General features: G+C 39.9%; 1 protein-coding gene across 1 annotated transcript in view; it reads left to right on the top strand.

The window, feature by feature from the left end:
- Rabl3 (RAB, member of RAS oncogene family like 3) overlaps positions 1-24,634 on the top strand; it is a 34,767-nt gene that overhangs the window by 3,216 nt on the left and 6,917 nt on the right. The window contains exons 2-5 of the mRNA XM_028788168.1: positions 927-1,018; positions 16,053-16,182; positions 19,260-19,374; positions 22,949-23,099. Coding sequence (XP_028644001.1) covers positions 927-1,018; positions 16,053-16,182; positions 19,260-19,374; positions 22,949-23,099 — 488 coding nt within the window. The remainder of the gene's footprint in view (positions 1-926; positions 1,019-16,052; positions 16,183-19,259; positions 19,375-22,948; positions 23,100-24,634) is intronic.

The raw sequence follows: 24,634 nt of genomic DNA, 5'->3' as shown, positions 1-24,634 counted from the left end.
CTAATTCTGGATTGTAGTTCATTCCAGATATAGTCAAGTTGACAACCAAGAATAGCCACTACAGCCACCAACCTCCTTTTTTAAGACAAGCTCTCCTCTTGACCTGGAGCCCCTAGGCTAAGGCTATCAGGCCAGCAAACATCAGGGATTGCCTCTCTCTGCCTCCCCAGCACTGACATTACAGACATATGCCTCTATGCCTGGCTGCTGGTGTGTCAGTTCTGTGGACACAACTCGGGTTCTCATGCTTGTAGGGCAAGCACTGGGCCCCATGCGGTTCTTTTTGTTTTTAAGTACACTTTGTATATGATCACAATAACAACATGGTCATATGGCTGGCAATAGTGGTCTAAGGTGAGGTTTGTCTTTTATACTTTCTCAGTTGTTGGAAATAGAGTTTTTATAATAAAATGTAAATATGAATAATAGGTTCATATATAACATTACATACAAAGAGATTTCCTAGGTTTTTGATACAATTAACAACAGCCAGTTCAATGAATGAGTGACTCCATACCAGTAAATAAAAGACTCATTATACATGTAAATACATGACTCATCCCTTTCCTTTCCATCTAGCTCTTGAAGAGGCGCCCTTTAGTGTTAGTGAAAAGATTGCCTAGCCCAAGAGATCTAAAAGGAGGTGAAGCACTGCTTCAAAATTAAAAAGCATGATGAAAAAAAGAGAGTAGAATCACCATCATCCAGAGGCTAAGCCTGGGACCATGTGGTTAGCTGCTTTCTTAAGACCTCTATGTAGGCACTAAAGTCCTTTGAGTATGGTACCATGGCATCATGGATCCTATCACTGAAGGTATTCAAACAATTTGTGAGATGTTCCCTGGCTTAGAAGAGGTGGTATAAAATGTCCCATTTGGGGTTACGGGTTACATATTCAGCTGACTAGAGACCTTGTATCTTCACAGGTGTTGGGAAATCTTCACTCGTCCATCTTCTATGCCACAATCAAGTATTAGGAAATCCGTCATGGACTGTGGGCTGCTCAGTGGATATCAGAGTATGTGTTCTTGTTTAGTTTTTCCTTAGTCATACTAAACATAAGTCCTTCAAATCCCGTGATTAAATTATAGGACTTAATTAAAATTAACACTAATAACTGGGATTGATTTAGCTCCTACTGTGTGTCAATACTGTCATTCCTTACTTCATCTTTCTTAATCTGTGAAATCCAAACACAGAAACTCAGTCATAGAGGAGTAAACAACAACCAAATTCATTCAACTCATGAGAAGCTAATGTAACACATGAGCCCAATTGTCTGATTGCATGGGCTTTTATTTTAATCACTAGATTTTGAGTGATAATGTTAATATCTTCCATAAATAATAAAGTTAATATCTTCCATAAATAATTCTGTCTAAACCTGTAACTCTAAGACTGCAAACTTGGGTGTAGTCATACCATGTAAAGGCAAAAGCCTTGTGTAGACTGTTCTGTGTCACAGTTAGGTACTCAGTGCAGTGTCCACTAAATTAAGTCATAATGTCTAATTCTGGGCAAGTCTGTCATCAGTTGACATGTGTTCTTACCATTGAATTAAGAACAAGTGCAGGGCCTTGTTAGAACAACTCAACAGGTCAAGACCCTTGCCATCGAGGCCAAAAAAAACAAGTTCAATTCCCACCAATTCACATGGTGGAAGCAAAGCACTGACTCCAGTGAGTTGTCCTCTGGCCTCCACATGTATGCCCTGGCACATGCATTCCCACAAAGTCACACAGTAAACAAAGAAATGGGAACAAACTAGGAAGAAATGGTAGTTATGGTAATAGCTGTTTTCCTCTGTTCTTTGATGCTGTGGTGTAGGCTCCAACATGTTGATTAAAATTTTTTTATTCAATTAGTTATTATTCCCCTCTTAAGGGAATTTCTTTTCTCTAGCTACTTTTAAGAGGTTGGTTGGTTGGTTGGTTGGTTGGTTGGTTGGTTGGGCTTTTGCTGTTGTTGTTTTTTGGTTTTTGGTTTTGGTTGTTTGTTTTGTTTTGTTTTTGTTTGTTTTTGTTGTTGTTGTTGTTGTTTTGTTGTTTTGTTGTTGGTTTTTTTGTCTACTGTTTTGCAGTAGTGCTAACCTAACCTACAGCTTGGTCTACCTCAGTCTTCTTTCTACTCAGAAGTCCTACTCATATCTTCGTTCCTCAGAGGATGCCCTTTCCTGTCTATTTTCCTCTATCTCTCTCCCTCCCCCTCCCCTTTGTCTTCATTCCCTCCACCCATTCCTATTGATTTTCTAGTTGATTTGTTGTTTTTATCTTTGAACTTCATCTCCATATATCCTTTTTTTTTTCTTTTTTTTTCTCATTGCCTTCTGGAATATGTGTTCACATCTGCTTTCCAGTTGACTAAACATCTCTCAACTGTGCCTAATATAATGTTAATATATACACTTTGTTTTTCAAGTAATATAAATTAAATTCAACTTATTTTTCACAGTCATTTTGTAGTTTCTTTTAGATTACAGGGTTTTTTAGGATGAAGTAAACATCCTATTTGTTATATATGATATTCTACTTTATACAGAAACACATCTTGTATGATTTGTAATTCTTGGAAAATATTCTATCCTTTATAGTTTTTTTTTTTATGTGCATCAATGTTTGCCCAAATGTATGTCTGTATACTACATGTGTGCAGTGCCTACAGAGACCAGAAGAGGATACTAGATCCCCTGGGACTGGAGTTACCATGGAGCTGCCATATGTGGATTCTAAGAGGAGAACCCAGGTCCTCTGAAGGAATACCCAGTGTTCTTAACCAGTAGCCATCTTTCCGGCTCTATGTCCACATTTTTCTAAAAAGAAAAAAAAAACAAATAAACAAAAGAAGCTACACTCCTCTTTATGGAAGCCTTGTATGCTCTTTTGTGCAAGGATCCTTGTTTTGTTTTGTCTTTGTTGCTGCCAGGGCCCTTAGCAATTTCAGTGGCGCTCAGAATTTCTGCCTCAGCATGTCTGTGGCATCTGAGTGTCATGGCTTCCCACACCCAGGCCTGAGGCTTCCATTTCATATCTTTGATCTATTCTGCAGCAGCCCACCCACAATCCCTGATGGGATTCCCTCCTCTGGGGACAGTTCTTATAGCCTCCTTCTCCCCTGACTGAGGAGCTCATCAAGGATTCCCATTTCAAGATGGAAATAGCAGTCCAGTCCATATCACTCACCCACACATCCTTAAAAGCTGGAAAATGAGTCCGCTATTCCTGGACAACAGTGAGACTCCAGGCACTCACTTGAAACTGTCTGTATCTATGTCCGCTCCACAATGTTTCTTCATTTCCAGCATCTAGACATTTCCCTTCCTTTGTCTTTCTCTCTCACTAGTTTATGTTCTCCCTCCCCCTCTTTCCTTCCTCCCTCTCAAAAATATTTTTATAGCATTGTTTGGAGTTTGGAGTAGAAATGGACTATACCATTTTAGCTTACTGTGTTCTTACATTCTTGGCTCTGGGAGAAAACCAGGTTCTAAGCAATGAATTCAAATGCAATTTTGTTTAGGTTTGAGAGACCCAGTGACAGGTTCTGACAACACTTTCTTTAGACTTTACTAACTCCCTTCCTGTGAAAGATCACAGCACATTAAAAAGAAACTTAGATGCTGGACCAATTGCCTTTCTACTTAAAGAGTTACCTTAAACTAATCAATATACCTCCTGGGGCCAACTTATATCATTTATAAGAGAGAAGAAAATTACATCATGCTTAACTTTGGCATAGTTTTCTGCCCCTCCTTTTATCCTAGCCCATCTTTCATCCTGTCCCTACCAAGTAGGTTAATGAGACCACCTTTTGTCTTATGCACTTTCACTCTGTCTTAATAAAGTGGCAAAAATCCAGTACATTTTGTGTGCCTGTAAGAATTATCTGTATTTCATTCCCAATCCCAGGGCAAGTTTTCAGTATACCACATTAAGCACAGAATCTATATATATTATTTGTGGTATTAGGGTGTTTGGTATGCTTTGTGCATACCAAAAAGCACTTTACCACTGAGTTAAATCCTAGCCCAGATGTAGAATTTCTTGTACATATATATTATTTTAAAAGTTTCCTGTACTAGTTTATTGATGAGAGCTTGTATCTTAAATGTTTATTGAATTTTATTTATTCTGTCTTCATGATAATCATTTTTTTCCTGCTTTACTCTATTTCTTGATTTTATATATTAAACACACTTTGCCATCTTGGACTAAATCCAAGCTTTTCTATCTGTCTATCTGTCTGTCTGTCTCTGTCTCTGTCTCTCTGTGTGTCCATGTAGTTCTCTGTGTATCTCTTAGGTTCTTTTATTCATTTATTTTTATTTGTCTAGGGTGTTTTCACTATATTTTATAGCTATGTAGCACATGTTTCAGTGCCTTCAGAGGGCAGAAGAGGGCAAAGCATCAGGAACTGGAGTTACAGCCTGCTGTCATCAGCTCTGTGGGTACTGAGAACCAAATCCAGATCCTTTGGAATAGCAACCAGTGAGCTCTTAACCCCTGAGCCACTTCTTCAGCCCTGTCCTCTCCAAGCTGATCTTGACATACTAGTTTAGAACAGTTTTCTAGTATCTAGGAATCAGTTATCTAGGATGTTTTTTCAGATATTCGCACCTAAATTCATGAGAAGTATTAGCCTATTACTTGACTTTTTCTAATTTCTTTGTGGGGTTTTGATACTGTGCTAACCTGTTCTTCCAAAGAGCTTTATAAGATTCATGTTATTTATCATTTGACTTTACAAATGAAACTAATTGAACCAGTGATATTCTGTGTGGGAAGTTTTTAAGTTCAGCAAGGAAAATGAGAAAATGATTACATTTCTTCCCTTGTCGATCTTGGAGATTTGTGACTGAAAAAGAATTTGTTCATATCAAGCAAATTGCTAAACATTGTTTCTCTGCCTTAGTTGCTTTCAATGAGATAATTATACAACCACTACTGCAAATCCTATAAAATCTATAGGAGAGTTAGTATCTATAACATAGAGAATTTTCTCTTTTTCTTCTTCTTCTTTTTATTCTGGTATAAGTAGTTGATAGCTTTGCTTTTTAAATGTATATTTATATATGGGGGCATATGTAGCATGGCACACATGTGGAGGGCAGAGGACCACTTGCCTGGGATATGGGATCTGGGAATCAGGTTCTCAGAGTTAGAGGCAAGGCAGCCTGAGTTTTATTTTCTTGATCAGTTTTGTCATGGTCTAGCAAAGACAAGTTTCAGTTTTGTTTTCTTTGTGTGCTTTGTGTTTTGTAGGGGGTGGGGGTATATGTGCACATGTGTGTAGGCACCTGTGCAAGGAGGTGTGGGAAGATCAGCACTCACATGTAGAAGCCAGAAGTTAACCTGTGTGTCTGTCATTCCTCAGGAACCATCCATCTTGTCTTTTGAGATAGGGTCTCTCATTGGCCTGGAGTTCACCAAGTGGGCAAGCCTGTCTGGCCAGCAAGCCCCAGGAATCCATCAGTCTCTGCCTACCCTACTCAGGGAATATGAGTGCATGCTATCATACCCAGCTTTGAAAACACAGGCGCTGGGAGAGGGAACTCAGGCCCTCGTGCTTGCCCATCAAGGACGTCACCAGCCGAGCAATCTCTCTCTATCCCTGTTTGTTTTGAATTTCACTGTAGAGCTCACACCTCTTTAGATTTAATTTACTCTCTTTTTCAAGCTCCTCCTTGAAATGAGGAGTTGCTGCATTGATTTCTTTCAAGCTTCTTACAGAGCTTGGAGGCACTGAAACGTCTGTCTAAACAAGTGTCAGCTGCCTCGTTATCACTCAGTTCAAAATATTGTCTAATTTCCATTGTGATTGGCTCATTTGTTATTTGAAATGTGCTTCCTAATTTCCAAACATTTGACAGTGGTGATGATCTTGTAATTGCTGGTTTCTAGTTTACATTCACTGTGCTCGGAGAATATCTACTATATAATTCCATCCTTTAAAGTTGACTGAGATTTCCTTATATCTTGTTTTAGGGTCAGTTTTGTTAATTATTTGTTAAGTAGCTCATCTCTAAGGCAGAAAGACAGCACACATGCGTACTCTATCATTACTGTGTGCAGTGTTCTGTCCGTTACATCAAGCTTAGTAAGCGTTTTGTTTAATTATCTCTGCTGGATTGCTTTTTCTTATCTGCTTCATCATTTATAAGGAATAAATATTAAAATCTTCCACTGTTTATATCAATTTGTCTTTTGCTGTTGTTGTATAATTCTGCCTGTTTTGATATTATATACTAGTTTGAGATTGGGATTTTTGTTGTTGTTTTTTGAGGTTTTTTATTGGATGTTTTCTTTATTTGCATTTCAAATGTTAATACCCTTTCCAGATTTCCCCTTCGGAAACCCCCATCTCATCTCCCCTCCCCCTGCTTCTATGAGGGTGCTTCCCCTCCCACCCACTCACTCCCACCTCCCCGCCCTCAAATTCCCCTACACTAGGGCATCGAGCCTTCACAGGACCAAGGGCCTCTCCTCCCATTAATGTCCGACAGCACTATCCTCTGCTACATATGCGGCTTGAGCCATGGATCACTCGATGTGTATCTTTGGCTGGTGGTTTAGTCCCTAGGAGCTCTGGGTGGTCTGGTTGGTTGATAATTGTTCCTCCTATGGGGTTGCAAACCCCTTCAGCTCCTTCAGTCCTTTCTCTAACTCCTCCACTGGGGACCCCATGCTCAGTCCCATGGTTGACTTCAAGCATCCCCTCTGTATTTGTCAGGCTCTGGCAGAGCCTCTCAGGAGACAGCTATATCAGGCTCCTGTCAGCAAGCACTTCTTAGCATCCAGAATAGTGTCTGAGTTTGGTAACTGTATATGGGATGGATCCTCAGGTGGGGCAGTCTCTGGATGGCCTTTCCTTCAGTCTCTGCTCCACATTTTGTCTCTGTATCTCCTCCTGTGAGTATTTTGTTCCCCCTTTTAAGAAGGACCAAAATATCCACACCTTGGTCTTCCTTCTTCTAGAGCTTAATATGGTCTGTGAATTGTATCTTGGGTATTCCAAGCTTTTGGGCTAATATCCACTTATCAGTGAGTGCATACCATATGTGCATGTGCTCTTTTGTGATTGGGTTACCTCACTCAGGATGATATTTTCTAGTTTCATCTATTTGCCTAAGAATTTCATGAAGTCATTTCTTAATAGCTGAGTAGTACTCCATTGTGTAAATGTACCACAGTTTTTGTACCCATTCCCCTGTTGAAGGACATCTAGATTCTTTCCAGCTTCTGACTATTATAAATAAGGCTGCCATGAACATAGTGGAACATGTGTCCTTATTACATGTTGGAGTATCTTTTGGGTATATGCCGAGGAGTGGTATAGCTTGGTCCTCAGGTAGTACTATGTCCTACTATGTCCGGTTTTCTGAGGAACCACCAGACTGATTTCCAGAGTGGTTGTATCAGCTTGCAATCCCACCAACAATGGAGGAGTGTTCCTCTTTCTCCACATTTTTGCTAACATCTGCTGCCACCTGAGTTTTTGATCTTAGCCATTCTGACTGGTATGAGGTGGAATCTCAGGATTGTTTTGATTTGCATTTCCCTGATGACTAAGGATGTTGAACATTTCTTTAGGTGCTTCTCGGCCGTTTGATATTCCTCAGTTGAGAATTCTTTGTTTAGCTCTGTATCCCATTTTTTAATAGGATTATTTGGTTCTCTGGAGTCCTGCTTCTTGAGTTCTTTGTATATATTGGATGTTAGCCCTCTATCGGATGTAGGATTGGTAAAGATCTTTTCCCAATTTGTTGGTTGTCGTCTTGCCCTATTGACAGTGTCCTTTGCTGTACAGAAGCTTTGCAATTTTATGAGGTCAATTTTGTCAATTCTTTGTCAATTCTTGATCTTAGAGCATAAGCCATTGGTTCAGGAAATCTTCCCCTGTGTTCATGTGTTCAAGGCTCTTCCCTACTTTCTCTTCTATTAATTTCAGTGTATCTGGTTTTATGTGGAGGTCCTTTATCCTCTTGGACTTGAGCGATTTGTACAAGGAGATAAGAACGGATCGATGTGCATTCTTCCACATGCTAACCTCCAGTTGAACCAGCACCATTTGTTGAAAAGGCTGTCTTTTTTCCACTGGACAGTTTTAGCTCCTTTGTCAAAGATCAAGTGACCATAAGTGTGTGAGTCTTCAATTCTATTCCATTGATCTACCTGCCTGTCTCTGTACCAATACCAGGTAGTTTTCATCACTATTGCTCTGTAATACAGCTTGAGGTTAGGGATGGTGATTTCCCCAGAAATTCTTTTATTGTTGAGAATAGTTTTCACTATCCTGGGTTTTCTGTTATTCCAAATGGATTTGCAAATTGCTCTTTTTAACTCTATGAAGAATTGAGTTGGAATTTTGATAGGGATTTCATTGAAACTGTAGAGCCATCTCTCCAGCCCCTGAGATTGTTTATTTTGCCTGAAGGATTTCAGGGGGGTTGAACTCAAGTTCAGACCTATGCAGCAAGCACTTTTACCCACTGAGAGTCTTACTGGTCCCTGGATTTAACCTTTTTATTACTGTAATATGTCTGTTTTCTGTCTGGCAGTGTTTGTACCTTGAATTTTAAATTCTCTGATCCTGAAATGGTTTAAACTATTTTTAGCGTTTCTGTATTGCATCTTTTTCCATCTTTCATTTAACTGTTTAAATGCTATGTCTTTCTAATATGTCTCCTGTTAGGTAGGACGTAGACAAATTTTATTTTAATGGTCAGTCTGGTAGATTTTGTCCTTTAATTTGGTTTATAGATCTTGCTCTGGATATTCTAATATAGAGATATAACTGGCACCCAGGATTCTACATTTAAGAAACATCTAAGATGATTTACATAGAAATAAATGGGATGCTAAATCAGTTTTCTAGATGACTGTAGAGGCTCAGTGGCTACCCTAGATGCTCACAAAAAAGGGTTAGTGACTGTCGATAAGAACAGAGAGAAAGAAGGGAGTGTAAACAGCAGTCCAGGTTCCAAAGGACACAAATGGTCATGGTAGAGTAATTAACTCAAAGTAGATTTGGGGATAAGCAATTCATATTTTCAATACAGAAATAAGAGTGTCACAGAATAAACAGCATCCAAGAGGGCATACAGAGTCGTTTCTTCAGAATCTTAAGCGGGCATACAGAGTCGTTTCTTCAGAACTAAGAGGGCATAGAGCCGTTTCTTTAGGATAGAGATGGTTATTGTTGACACAGAAAAGTGAAGCTGAGATGGAACAGGATTTTGTAATTAAAAGGTCAGACTCCAGAAGGAAAGTGGAAATTCTTGGAGGGAGGAAATAATTGAGGTGGAAGGATAAGGCAACAAGAATGGGAGAGTTTCAACGAAGCCCCTCCCCCATGTGTATTCAAGGAAGAAAACACTGTCCTTAGCAGCAGAGCTTCCAAAACAGACATTGTCTCTGCAGGGCCCTTCATGTGGAGGGGGGCTGATTATTTCTGCAGTTAATGCTTTAGGGGAAGTCCTAGAGCACGTCAGCCAAACTAGTTAATTCTCAAAGCTCTGACCTACTGAAGTAACAGCAATCCTCTGAGAAACATCTCTACTTTGGGGATTACCAAGATAAGAGTTCCCTTGAAGTCATGCTGAACCCTAGGGGTTTTGTTTTGTTTAATCTGTAACATAGTTCTAAGACTTCTGGATAGCATGAAACTGCTCAAAGGAAGACCAGAATAAAAGCTATAGTAGACAGAGCATATATAGTAGTGTGGCTGGCCTTACTGGAACCAGTATGGTGCTGGATGATACCTTTGAAGCCAGTCTGACTTGAATTATGTTATTTAAGAATAAGGCATGTGGGGCTGAAAGAGGCCTGGCTTGTATTTCTGCACATTGTTGATCTGTGGCTTCCTTCTCCAAGAAGAACCTGTTTCCTGAGTGGTAACGTAAGTAACAGGCATTTTGAAAGTATAATCTAAAGTTGTCATAGAAACATAAATCAGGACTGTTATAATAGAATGAGCAGTTGTTCCCTGTAGAAAATTGATTAAAGCGTATAAAGGCCTGATGAACGTCTTAGGAGAACACTGACTTCTGAAGCACCGTTTAGAGTACAGCCGCAGTGTCTGCGTGACTGAGCCTGCTAGAGGGAGGTCTCTAGGACTAACATGGGTTCCCAAATACCTGCTCTTCAGAACTCTTGGAAACAGTTCCCTGTTTAGCTCACTTTAGCTATCGTAAGAGCCAACTAAAAATAGAGACGAGGAAGGTGTGAAATTAATGAATCTTCTCAGTAAGTATATAGCATTCGGGGTCCATTTATTCCATGCAGCGCCCACAACTGAATTGACGAGGGAGTTTTATTTTGCGGCATTCTTCATTTATTCCTGGTTTCTGACTTTGTTACCTCAAATCGAATGGCCTGATAAGCACATGGCTACTCCTGATAATGACAACAAGATGCTTAGAGCTTAATCTTTCCGCAGATTATAAATAAGGAAATTGATTTGTCATTTCTAGTTCACTTTAATGGGATTTTAACTCTCTAACTTGTACATTGCATACAATCAATACTTATTGAATTTCTCTTTGGGTAACGAAACAATGTGCAGGCACTGGGGAAAAATAAAAAGATATAGCCTTTATCCTCACTAGGGATATGGAGTGGATTTACTTGGAGGGATAAGGTTTGTATATCATGGTCTTTAAAGTGACAGTAGCAATGACAGCTACCATCTCTTCAGAGCTTGCTGTGGCTAGGAACCCGTATACACAGGACTTCATTGATGACTTTACAAAACAGCTCTGTGGCATGGGTGGTGGTAGTACCCATCCCTGCTCAGTACAGGAGGCAGTTGAGGCACAGGGGCACTATGTGACTTGTCAAGGTCGTGTTGCTAGCAGGTGGATAGACTTGCGATTCAAGTCCAAATAGCCTGACCTGGAAGTCTGTGGTCCTTAATCACGGTGTTACCACCTCTTATGTACTGCACAGAATAAATGGACCCAGAATGTAAGGAAATGAGTACTCTGGTGGCACCCAGTATGGTAACAACTAGCTTCATGTGGTGACAGACTTGAATTTACTAAAATAAAAAAGTTAGTTCAGCAGTTGAGTGAGCCATAGCTCAGTGCCGTAGTAGTTGCATGCTGCTCCTGGGCACGCCCATCCCTGAAGAAAGCACAGCAGGGCAGCACTAGCTCATGAGGTCATAGCTGTAAGGAGCATGAGCTATGTGTGCAAAATGGGATGCTACGAGATGCTGATGATCTGGTGGCCTGAGTTCCTGGATAACTCCTCCCGAAGGGTCCCATCATAGGTAGAGAAGAAGATTCTAAGAAATTCAGTTCTAAACATGGCAAAGGGATGTTTCTATGAACTGTCTAACCGAAGTTGACCAGAAAGCACTTGATAATGAGGAGCTCCTAAATGATGAGAGCCAATGAGTTTAAAAGAGAAATCAAGGAAAACTTTGTATGGGGGGGGGTTGTTTTTAAATAATTGAAGTTCCTAAAAGAAGGGTCAGAGAAAGATTGATCAAAATAGGACATAGCCAAAAGAATGAACTACTACCTGAGCAGACATGGGAAGTGCTTGAACAGAGATAGTGCTGGACTTCACTATAAAACACCTGAGATATTAGGTGGGAAGAAAAAACAAACATTGGGTTTTAATGAGGAGGCACTAACCTGTGGATGAGTGATTTCTCGTTAGTGGCTAAACACAAATGGAGTGACTGGACAGCTAGGAAAAGAAACAGGTTTAAATCATAAACCAGTCTTTTATGAGGCTGAAGGTTGGGGGAGGAGGAGATGGCGCAGAACACAGGAAAGATCTACTTCACAGAGGAATGACCCTGACTGAAGGCAAATGAGAAGTTAGGAGAAAGAGAGCAGTCGACAGTGACCTTAACCCATCCACTGAAATGTCCAGGACACCCACTGCATCTCTTGGTTGCTCTATTTCTCCCACCTCTCATTTTCTTCAACTCTCTCCTAAGAACTCCTCCTGGCCCTTTCTTTCTAGGGGTGACTTTATAGGCACAGTTACTAAGTTGAACTTGTTAGCATCCATTCTTTTTTTAATGTGTATTATTGTCTGGTTTGAATTTATTTCCCTTTAAAAGTTGCACTGAAGTGCCTAAATTAAATGAACCTATGTGTAATTGTGATTTGTTATTCAATAGAAATGTACAAGGGGAACAGGACTGACCCGTGTTCCAGTTCTCCGTAATTCGCATATACCCCTGCATTTTTATTTTGATGATCTGACATAGCCACGTGCTATCAGTTATTTATGCCATGTAGCAAAATAGCAGGACTTTTAACTGCAGTACCCAGTGCTAACTTCCATTCCCAAAACGAGGGTTCAACGTCTGTGACTTGCTATTATCATTTTCTGTCTTATTGTCTTTGGTTTAGTCTGTTCCTTATCTTCTTAATGTCAGTGTGACTATCTATAGTGCACCACATGTACTTAAATGTTTTCCTGGCCAAAAGGATTTAGAACTAAACAAGTGAATACAGCAAAATACAGAGCCTTCTATAGAGTGTGATATGTGAGGTGTAGTGGATTTCACAGCATCTTTTTAGCAATTGAGTTAAAATAATCACCATTATTAGCCGGGCAGTGGTGGTGCATGCCTTTAATCCCAGCACTTGGGAGGCAGAGGCAGATGGGTTTCTGAGTTCGAGGCTAGCCTGGTCTACAGAGTGAGTTCCAGGACAGCCAGGGCTACACAGAGAAACCCTGTCTCGAAAAACCAAATAATAATAATAATAATAATCACCATTATTTGAAGCCAGTAGATGCTTTAGAAATGTACAGTGCATCTCTTTCATCAGAGGCTTAGTGATACAGAACTAGTTCATGGCAATCTGGATATTTAAGCCTAATACCAGAATAGTTCCATTCCATAAAATCATCGTTCTCCAGTACAGAGTTACAGCAGAATAATTTGGAGATTTATATGCCTAGTGCTCACCCCGAAGAACCTGATTCTGCTAGCCTGACATGTATATTTTGAACTGTGGTGTCGTGAGTCATGGTCCCTCTGTACAGACAAGGCCAACTTCAAATGCATAATCCTCCTGCCTCGATATCTTAGTGCCAAGATTACAGGTGTACTCAACCCACCTGGCTCCATATATTCACTTTTTAAGTTACTTAGAAAATTCTGGTGTATACCTTTGAATCATCATATATCTGGTTATTGTATATCAAAATCTGTTTCTAAATAGTTAAATATTTGAATAACTAAATCAAAAGCCTAGATCATGAGAGATAAACAATGACTCTGAAGTGTATTATGACTAAGAAAGCCACTGGATGGTTTGAGCCAAAGCTTGACATGATCTCACTCAAATTTTAAAATAATCACGACTATGTGAAACACAAATGAGATGGAGGATGCTTCTTGTAGGGAGACTGGCCAAGAGACCATACATTAGTTTATTCAGGCAAAGGAGTAACCAGACACATCTACCTAAACAATAACAGCTGCAGAAGTGACGAATGAAAGTTTGGTTATGTTTTTAAAGATCAAAGGAACAGAATTTGTGGACAGATCAGATGTGAAATAGGGAAGGAGTCAAACTTCACTTCTAAGGTTATTAGAAAGTTATCAAGGACATCTCAACCAAAGGATTGCCTTTGTTAAGACAAGAAAACTGGGAGGAATGCTAGGCAGTGGTGGCGCACACCTTTAATCCCAGCACTTGGGAGGCAGAGGCAGGCAGATTTCTGAGCTCGAGGCCAGCCTGGTCTACAGAGTGAGTTCCAGGACAGCCAGGACTACACAGAGAAACCCTGTCTTGAAAAACCAAAAAGAAAGAAAGAAAGAAAGAAAGAAAGAAAGAAAGAAAGAAAGAAAGAAAGAAGGAAGGAAGGAAGGAAGGAAGGAAGGAAGGAAGGAAGGAAGGAAGGAAGGAAGGAAGGAAGGAAGGAAGGAAAGAGAGGAGGGATGGAGGGAGGGAGGGAGGAGAGGAGGGAGGGAGGAAGGAAGGAAGGAAGGAAGGAGAGAGAGAGAGAAAGAGAGAGAGAGAAGGAAAGAGGGAAGGAAAAATGGAGGGAGGGAGGGAGGGAGAGAGGAAGGACGAAAGGAAGAAAGGAAAAAAACTGGGAGGAGAATGGGTTTGGGAAGAAGACAAGGATATCAGTTTTGATAGATTAACTCTGAAGTGCCATTAAACATTGCTAAAGATGGCCCAGTTAATATAGTAGTCTAAAATTCCCAGGATTCATATAAATGTTGGATTCATCAACATACAGGTGACATTGAAATCACAAGAACAGATGGAATTACAAAAGAGCAGGGACTGATAGACATGAAACTATAGTTTCAGAGTAGGGGGACCTAAGAGACTCTGAAACAGACTGCTCGGTGGGGGGGCCCCACAGAGTGGGGTGTCACCAAAGCTAAGAAGGGTTGAAAGCACAGGGTGAGTAAATGGTGAATAGAATGAAAGCTCACTTGGCCCTGGAATTAGCAATGTGGAGATAATTGGTGATCTTGATCAGAAGCAGTTTGATAGAGAGATCATGCAAAGCTGAATAGAAAGGAGAACACTTTCTGATGTAGGCAGAACACTTAGGCACATAAAATAAAAATAAATCAATATTTGAAAGAGAGAATGTGAGGGCCAGTAATATTGCTCAGCATGGAAAAGTACTTGCTGCTAACTAAGCTTGACCTGAGTTTGATCTCTGGAACCCACTCTGTAGAGGGAGTGAACTTGCACAAGCTGTTCTCTGCCCTCCACATGTGCGTCATGGTATCTGTCTCTCAAATAATAATAATATATGCATATGTATTAAAAAATGTTATATCTTCTATCATAAGCTGCACCCATGAAATCTCAACAATATTGTTACCTAAGCAAGACCTGCATTATACTACCAGTTGACGTGCCAGTGTGGAGGGAGGGAATTTTACAAGGTCCCACCTCTGGATGAAGAGCTACAAGTGATCAGTGGCTGCTAAGGAAGGGAGACTCCCCGGTAGGATAGCCCCCAAGTGGTCAGCGCTAGTCAAAGCTACATACAGGAACAATAGTTGGGACAGACATAGTAGCAACTGGAGAGGAAGAGAAGGAAGGATAGAAATGTAAGTATGTTACTCATGGATGAACTCTCAGAAGATTACATTGAAAAGAGTAAGGAAACAGAGCTGGAAATAGAGAACTTTCAGGGAGCCTCCTCTATGAAAATGAACAGAAACAACCCAGAGGCTGAGGAAGACAAAGCGCATTTGTATGTTGTTGAAAATTATCTAGCAGAGGAGGCACAGTGCTTGAGAGTGGGAGGAACTGGTATAACTGCGTCTTTGCATGAGGAAATGGGATGGGTTTACTGTGCAGAGCACTCAGACTTAGCCTTAGGAGCACAGACAGGAGGAAAGTGACCCTAGGGGCGTATGTTGAAGGAGGTAGAAACAGCGGGTAGAGGAAGTTCTTCCTATCACTGTCACTGTCGCTGTTACTATCAACACTGTCACTATCCTCACTGTCACCGTCACCATCATCCCTGTCACTGTCACACTATCCACTATCGCTCTCACTATCAACACTGTCATTATCATCACTGTCACTATCACTATCAGCACTATCATTGTCACTGTCACTGTTATCACTACCACTGTCATTGTCACTATCACTATCATTATTTTGTCCTAGGAAACAAAGTTAACTTCTATTGAGTCTAGAGAAGAAATACTGGAAATTTCAAAAAGAAGAAAAGCTATGAAATTATTATCAGAGGAAGGAAAGTGGGCCGCAGGGTGGCCAGAAAGTTGTCTCCAGGGCACACTTGAATTTGAAATCCAGTTCAGTCTACTAGGATGTAGTTTTCTGTGCTTAGTAGGGAAGGAGCCAAAGCTTCAGAAGTAGGAGGAGGTAAAGATATTCACATCAAGCATGGGTCACATAACACAGGGAGAAAGACTAGACTAGCGCTGGAACAGTAAAGAGTGTAAGCAGGAAAGCTCGGCGGTGGCCATCAGAGTCAGAGAGCAGGATGTGCTAGGAGGGGTTCTTGCTTCACTGGATTAAGGTGGGTGCTCACCAGTTTGTCTGGTGGCTTTAATAACGATTTTAATTAATCTGTTAGGTTCATGACTACAAAGAAGGGACCCCTGAAGAGAAGACCTACTATATAGAACTGTGGGATGTTGGAGGCTCCGTGGGCAGTGCCAGCAGCGTGAAAAGCACAAGAGCGGTGTTCTACAACTCTGTAAATGGTAAGTGTTCTTTATTTCTCCCGTGTTTTAAGTACTGATCTCCTGTGGTCTAAAAGCATCGATCACCTGATATGAAGTGCCATGAGATACTGGACTCATCTTACTGTGAGAACACTGATGAACATACTACTCTTGCCTTAAGTCTGTATTCCACAGTCTAACTTGTTATCCTCTGGTGCCTGGCAGAGCATTGTTGCTTTGTTTCAGGGTTACTTTTCATTTATATGTGTGTAATATATATACCCATTTTAGAAGCTCAGCTGGAGTAGGCTTCCATATATTTTTCAAAGGTCTTTAGTGATATTTCTCCCTCTCCATACACCTTCCTCAACCCTGCTCTTCTACCTCAATCCAGATTTAACCCTTCCTGTTCCATTACTTCCTTTAACCCTCAAACCAGTTCATTTTACTTCATCTCCCTTTACACCCCCTCTTCATGACGCCTCTGTAGTTCCCTGGCCTCTGTAGGCATCCCACATGAAATATACCTGAAAATTCCCCTTTTCCCCCTCCCACCCTGATGACCCAGGCTACTGATCTCAGCAGAAAGCCTATGAAGTGTCTGTGGCCCCTTAGAATACATTCTCACCAGCTGTCTGTCTTTCATCTGGCACTCACTTGACTTTCCTAGCTCATAATCTGTAAAACGAAAAATCTCAGCCTAAGAGAAAAAAGGATTTTTAAAAAAAAAAAAAATGCCCAAACACCCTTAGGAGCTCAAAAGCCTTCCCTAGAGAACCTCAAAAGATAAAATTTTAAATTTTCTGTTGTCCATCTAATAGCCAGCCTGGGTGGCAGCATGCCATTCTTTGGCCCAGTGAGATTTTATTCTGCTTTCCTCTAATCTTGAACTATCAGAACACTTGACTGCAAAAGTATGCTCACCTAAGCAAGACCTGCACAACAGCAGCATCAGCTGACATTCTCGTGTGGATGGGATGTGTCTCACAAGGCCCTCCCCCAGGTGATTGAAGGCCACAAAAGAGATCCAGTCTCCTCTAGGGACCTAGGTTGTTCAACCTCAAGGGGTGAGCCCTGAACACGGAAACCTAGAGGCAGCACTAAGTACACTCTGCAAGCTGTATTTATAAATGCATATATGTAACAATAACTAAAGAAAGGCCATGAAGTTGAGAGGGAATGGAGGACCCAGGAGAAGTTGGAAGGGATAGCAGAAGGGGTGGAAATTATGTAAATGTACTCATTATGAAATTTTAAAAAGTGATTTTAATCTTAAAAAAGAGTTTGGGCCTGGACATAGTAGTACACGCCTTTAATCCCACACTCAAGAAGCAGAGGCAGGCAGACATCTGTGAGTTTAAGGCCAGCCTGGTCTTCAAAGTGACAGCCAGGACTCTACTACATACAGAAACTCTACCTCGAAAAATCAAAAACAAAAATTAAAAAGAGTTTGAAATTATGGTCCTTGTATCTCAAGATGTTGCTCTAGATTCCAACAAGCATTGAAGTTGTTCTTTTATCTCGATTTTATTATAATAATTACCTACTTTGCTTATTTGTACATGATGCTAGTTGATTTATTTACTTGTATTTCTGAGCCATGTTATATTTTGTTATTCTTCAACCTCAAAAAAAAAATCCACCTTTCCTACTATTCATACTTCTTTTTTAAAAATTTATTTCTATTTTTTATTTGTATATGGTTTTTTATTATTTTATGTTTTTTGGTGTTTTGCTTGTATGTATATCTATGCACCATGTTTGTGCTTGGTGTCTGCAGAGGCCAGAAGTGAGCTTCTGGTCTCCCGAAACTGAAGTTACAGGCAGTTGTGAGCTGCCATGTGGGTGCTGGGAATCGAACCTGGGTCCTCTGGAAGAGCGGGCAGTGCTCCTAACTGCTGAGCCGTCTCCCCAGCTGTATCCACACTTGTCTCCCTCCCCTTACTCTTTTCCAGAAGCATCTTTCTTTTGCTAATTGACATGGGATTGGGCATCTTCACAGTAGTGTGGCTGTAGACCCTTTTCCCTAAATCAGTTCATTTTTCCTCCCTTATTGTCCTCTGTCCCTCCCCGCTCTGCCCCCTGCCCTTTATTTGTTCTTTATTTGTCTTGCTGTGTTGCCTTGGCTGGCCCAGAAAGTTCTCCTGCCTCAGCTTCCCTAGTGTAGACTTATAAAGCATGTGTCACTGCAGTGAGCTCACCAAATCTCTTAAAGTAGCAAGCTTACATAGCAGTGAACTCAAAGAGCAACAAAGTTAAACTCTTGAGTTGGTGACATTCAGAAGACCTACAGGACAATGTTTTTCTATTAAAGAACAACCACCGAGAGGCTGAGAGATGGCTCGGCAGTTAAGAGCACTAGCTGGTCTGGGAGAGAACCCAGCTCTAATTCCCAGCACTCACATGGTAGCTCACTACTGTCTGTAATCTCAGCCCCAGGAGATCCAATGCCTTCTCTACCTTCACAGGCACCTGCATGCATGTGTGCAGAGACACACATGCACACACTTAAAAATAAAAGCGTAAGAACAGAAGAATAGCAATCTGAACATGTGGCACATGTCTGGATCTCAGGTCTGAGAGGAGAAGGCACAAGTATGAATTCTAGGCCAGGCCGCCCTACACAGTAACAAAGCCAGTTTGCTCTTGTAGTGAGACCCTGTTTTTGTTTGTTTTTTAGAGGAAAAATAGAGATATAAAACTTAAAGTGGTGCCATTTTAATACATTTTACCAGTGCAGAAACAATACAACTTTTGAGTAATATAATCTGTTAATAAATAATGTTCTTCATTGGTGAAGTGCTTCTGTAAGCAGTTCCAAACACGAAGTAGGCACTCAGGGGCTATGGGATGAAGAGTAAAAAGACATTCTGAATATTTTATGACATTCTGATAGCCTTTGGAAGGGGAAAAAACTTTAAAAGTATATTAGCGGTAAAGCTGTCTAGTTAGTTATTTGTAAGCATTTATAAAGGACAGCTTGAAATACCTGTCTGGTTGTGTTAGTCATACTTGAATACAGATCACCAAGCTCCTAAGATCTGTACTAAGCGTGCCCTTGTTGCCTGTAAAGAGGTGCTGATGAGTACTGACATCACATTGCCTGATTCTTTTAGGCATCATTTTAGTACACGACTTAACAAATAAGAAGTCATCCCAAAACTTATATCGCTGGTCATTGGAAGTTCTCAATAGGGATGCAGTTCCAACCGGAGTCCTGGTGACAAATGGGTAAGCCTGGAATTACTTTACAATTGGTTTTAAGTGTGACTGCAATCCTGAGAATGCATTTTACAAAATAATCCTTTGAAGATGTGTGATTAGTTCTGTTTTAGCCTCTACGTGGTCTTTCCATTATCTGAATGGCACCTTTCCTGGCAGTGGTTTATTTTGATGAAATCGGATTACTTAGCTTTCCTACTCTGCATTTTGCCGTTGGTATCATATCTAAGAACTGTTTGCTTAATCTCATACAGGTTTTCTCCTGTGCCTCCTTCTATAAGGTTTGTAATACAGGGTTTATATTAGATTTATGATCTGCTTTAATTTTATATAAATATGTAATTGGGGTTTAATTTTAAATATGAATGTTCAGCTGTGCCCCTGCATCATTGGTAAAGAGAGTAGCCTATCTCCATTGAGTCGCTTTCATTTCTTTTGACAAAGTCAGTTGACCATACTAACAATCCAGGACGACTTCTGTATTCTGTTCTACTGCCTTTGACACCGTGAGCCAACATATACATTTTCCTCCTTAGAGTTTCTGTCAGGTACTTGGTCACAGCTACCCAAAAGTAATAAAGGTTTGTGTGTGTGTGTGTGTGTGTGTGTGTGTGTGTGTGTGTGTTGTTGTTGTTGTTGTTGTTGTTGACATCAGATTTCTTCTCCACATTGCTATTGTGGTAGAGCCTGACTGATTCTCAGATACTGAACCCTTTCATTCCATGGTCATGGTGAATTCATTCTTTCATTTCAGATGTTGCTGGTTTTATTTAATGGTTTCTTACAGCTTTCTTGATCTGTGTTCATGTGGAATATTGGTTACACTTTCTGCTCTATAATGTATTTGGCCCGTTTCATTTGAGGATAATGTTGGCCTCAGTGCCCCTCCCTTTCCTGGGAAGATACTGTATATATTTGATGTTATTTCTTCTTTGGATGATTTACCAGTGAGACTTTGGGGCTTGAATTTTTCATTTTGAAAGGTTTTCAATGTCAGATTCAATTTTTTTTAATAGATAGTGGATGGTACATGTATTTTGTTTTGTCTCAAGTGAATTTGGCAAATTAGAGCTATAGAGGATTCATGCATTTCCTTTAAGTTACTGAGCATCTGTGAACAGGGTTGTTTGTAATATTATTCATTATCTTTCTGGAGTCTGTAATGACATGCGCATGTTCAGCTCTGATCTTGCTAACTTGTGTTTTCTTTTTGCTTCCCTTTTAGACATGCTACTAGTTTGTTGATGTTCTAATCTTTTCAAAGATATTTTAGTTTCATTGATTTTTTTTTACTACTCAAAAAACTTACTTTTAAATTACAAGAAAGAGAAATTATACCAGAAAATATTCACATCTGTGTTAAGGAATTCAAGATGGTGTCATTGTTACGGATACAGAAGCTGCTCTTGGACTCTGCAGCTTCATTTTGGTCCTCGAGCTGCTCCTGCACACGCGTTAAACAATGGTGCATTGGTGCTGCCTTCATTGCTGCGTTATTTTAACAGCAAATGATTTGGAAGCAACTCTAAGTTCAAAAGAAAACCTGTTAAATAAATAATGGTCTAGTTACATTCTGGAACACTCTACTTAGCTATTTAAGAAAGCATCAGGAATGTTTCTATGTAGGAAAATAGAGACCTACAGAGGGTGCAAAACGAGGTGCAGAGGATATACATCAGTTCCCTTGTAATGTGCATACAGCATCCATGAAAAGAGATATAGCTGTAGCTCAGTAGAGTGTTTCCCTAGCATGCATGAGGAGCTAGGTTCATCCGTGCATGAGGACCCAGGTTCATCCCCAGCACCACTTTAAAGAGTGATAAAACAACAAACCTTGAAAGCCCTATTGTATCTTTTCTTCTTGAATTTTAAACCTTCCTTCTTTTAGTTATAGTTCTAAAAAGATTCATAACTGCTGTTTTCATCTCTCAAAGAGTTACTGTGCATATAAAATTATGTTTTTAGGGAAGTACTAGCCTTATCTGTCCATAATAAAGTTCTCCATCAGTTTTTCACAGAATGATTTTAAATGATATCACAGTCTAATTTCAGTTGGATGAATGATTTTAATGAAAGAAGTAATAAGGAACATCAAAGCCAATGTGGTATAATTGTCTTTTAAAATTAATATTTAAGTGGCGAGTCATTCTATATATTGGTGTCTCAATGAATACAGTTCTTGAAAACATGAAAAGCTAAAGAGAAAAATGAGAGAGCAAGGCATATATATATACTTACATGGTAATCTACAAGAGATTATATAAGATCTTAAATAGCAAAGAGTATGTATATTAAAGATGGTATTTGATAGAAAACACAAAACTTTTCATGAAAGAATTTGTGAATATAAGAAAAAGAAATAGTCCTGAGGGAAGGTACCCTGAAAACCTCATTCTCTATAATTCAGATTTCAATCCAAACCATGTCTCCTAAGTCAGGAGTGTATAGGTAAACAGGTGCTAGTTCAGAGGCCTTGAACTTGAGCTATTATTAGCTTCCATACAAATAAAACAGATGGTGATATTTATAGGAAAGATATGTAAATTCAAAACAACTCTGTTCTGAGACAGGACTACAGCTGAGGCTCTGCAAGATCAGTGTGAAAGGTGGGGACACGCAGTAAGTGGCCCTCTCCTCCCAGCTCAGTCAGTGTGCTCCAACAGGAAGGAAAGTGCTAAGACAGAAAAGGAGCTGCCCTCCAGTGGGTTTTATTGATTGGATTATGCAGTATCGATTGTTCAAAAACAGATTTTGCTGACTGCTGTAAATTGAGCTTCTAACATGTCCGAAATCCAGATCTACTTTGCTAATAATAGGCAAATAGAATTTCAGTTAATTAACAACAGTAAACCGTATGTTCCTTTCAGTAACTATCATTTGTATTGCTACTCAATCCTTTGGGTAAAAATGGGAAGAAAATGAATTATAATAGACCCCCTTCTAATGCTAAGAGATTCTGATGGCCAATCCTCTGTGTCTTATGACTGTCATGAAGGATAATTATTTGTTACTAATTGTCTCACCTTTTATTATCATGGTCAACATTTCAGCTGTTTTCCTCCATTTCCGTCCAAGCTGTGTCTCACTCAGGCTCAGCTTTCTTGGCTCTTTTCATTCTGAATTACTCATAGCCAGGAAGCCATATGCAGGTTAGAGAATTTGTGCATGAAGCACCTGTATCACATGGTAGGGCGCCGGGATTTTCCACCCACTGAGCTTTGAATCCACTTCCTTCTTTCACACTGAAAATTTTCAAAGCTGTTACCTGCTGAAGACAATGCAGTGTGGACACTTGAGTCACATGATCATGATGTATTTGGTAGGCCCTCAGTCATCGAGTTATCTGTTATAAAGACACACAGGAACAAACTTTGAATAATAAGATGACTAGTTGGAATTCAGTAGATGATGGATCATGAATACGTACATTGAAGATATCAGGTGAAAAAAGAGTTGTAGGTGATGATGAGCAGCAGTCAGTTAATTATCACTAAAATTGGTAAGCATCTTCTTGCATTTCAAGAATACACATCTATATTGGAAAGGTAAATTCTATTCTCCTCTTCATGGTTATTTATCACAGGGATTATGACCGAGAACAGTTTGCTGATAACCAAATCCCACTGTTGGTAATAGGGACTAAACTGGACCAGATTCATGAAACCAAGCGCCATGAAGTTTTAATCAGGACAGCTTTCTTGGCTGAGGACTTCAATGCTGAAGAGATTAATTTGGTATGTATTTTCACTAATGTGTGTCTAGGTTTTATCCTAGGCAAAGAAGCTTTAAACTCAAATCAGAAGCTTACCAGTACAAAATAGATCAGAATCGATGTGTCTAGACTGTCATATGAGGGTCTCTTTCACTTTGAACTTGAACACTGAGCTGTTGGAATCCTCAAACTATAATCTGCAAATAGTACAAATTATAGACTCTTTCTTGAAAAAACTTAAAAAGCATACCAAATTCAAAATAGTCATATCAATTAAGGTAATACTATATATACATTGATTATTGTTGGTTTTGGAAGGAAAAAAAAAAAACGCTCTTAATCCCAATACTCAGGAGGCAGAGACAGATGGATCTCTGAGTCTGAGGCCCTCCTGGTCTACAGAGTGAGTTTTAGAGGACAGAGAAACCCTGTCTCAGAAAACCAAAAAAAATAAGTAAAATGGAAGAAAGAACCTCTTCACTGCTTACAACAACTGCTTATCTTGAAGGGCACACAAACAGATGTATGAGGAAATTGCAAACTGTAAACTAGGAATGTATCATAAGGACTAATTTATATAAAGTCTTACATATAGAAACTCTGTGATAGCTAGTTTAATTAGAACAGAGGGCTAATGAGCTAGGAAACAACTCATATAAACCAGTTGCATTACCCAGAACAAGACCTCACTCACAGCCTCAGTGTGGAGACGCATTATCGTTGTTCCTAAGCAGAATTGCCACGCCCTCAGCACCTGTTGTTCTGGGTATACAGTGCTGACTGACAGGACCAGCGACCAGTACTTTGAGGGCAGCTATTGTAGCCAGATGCTGTTGTAAGGTTTACAGGTATCACGTCACACACACCATCTTCTCATCAACCTTTTAGCGTAAGCACTTTTATCTCCATTTTAAAGATAAAGCCAAATAAGGCGCTCTGACTGTTCGGCCTAGAGTCTACAAGTTACGTCTCTTTCCCACTTGATTATCCTTCACCTAAGATTTAAAATGGTGCCACTTGGAAATCATTTACATATTACCAACAGCACCTATGAACGTCTAAAGTGACTGTTCTTTGTGCTTATAATGCTGGCAGGAGCACTCTGTTAATTCTTTGTTTTGTAATGTGTTGCTGGGCCTTATACATGAGAAACATACTTTACCACCACGCTGCAGCCTCCGCTAGGACTTTTATCCTATAGATCACTCAGGTGAGTCTGATACCTTTTGCTCCACGAATTAACATCTGTAAACACTGACTCTGCATGTATCTGACTCAGCCTCTGCCTGCCTTCCATGTTTTGTTATAGTTTATTGTACAGTGGAATGTTTGCATCTGCCACCACAGTGTAAATACCCTGGTAGTCAGTGTTTGACCATAGAATTCAAGAGGATCCCTACCATATAGATTATATAAGTATGCTATCTCTGTAGAATTAGTGCTGCTGTTATTTTATTTGCCCGTTATTTTCAAAGAGTAATTTGCCATTAAATATGCATAATTAGTTCCAATAGTAACTTGAGTATGTTTCTGAATGTATCTTTGTCTAGTGCCTAC

Source organism: Grammomys surdaster, unplaced genomic scaffold (assembly GCF_004785775.1).
Source record: "Grammomys surdaster isolate TR1022 unplaced genomic scaffold, NIH_TR_1.0 125704, whole genome shotgun sequence".
Lineage (NCBI taxonomy): Eukaryota > Metazoa > Chordata > Mammalia > Rodentia > Muridae > Grammomys > Grammomys surdaster.
The sequence above is the reverse complement of the archived record's forward strand: the minus strand, read 5'-3'. Positions and strand labels throughout refer to the sequence as shown.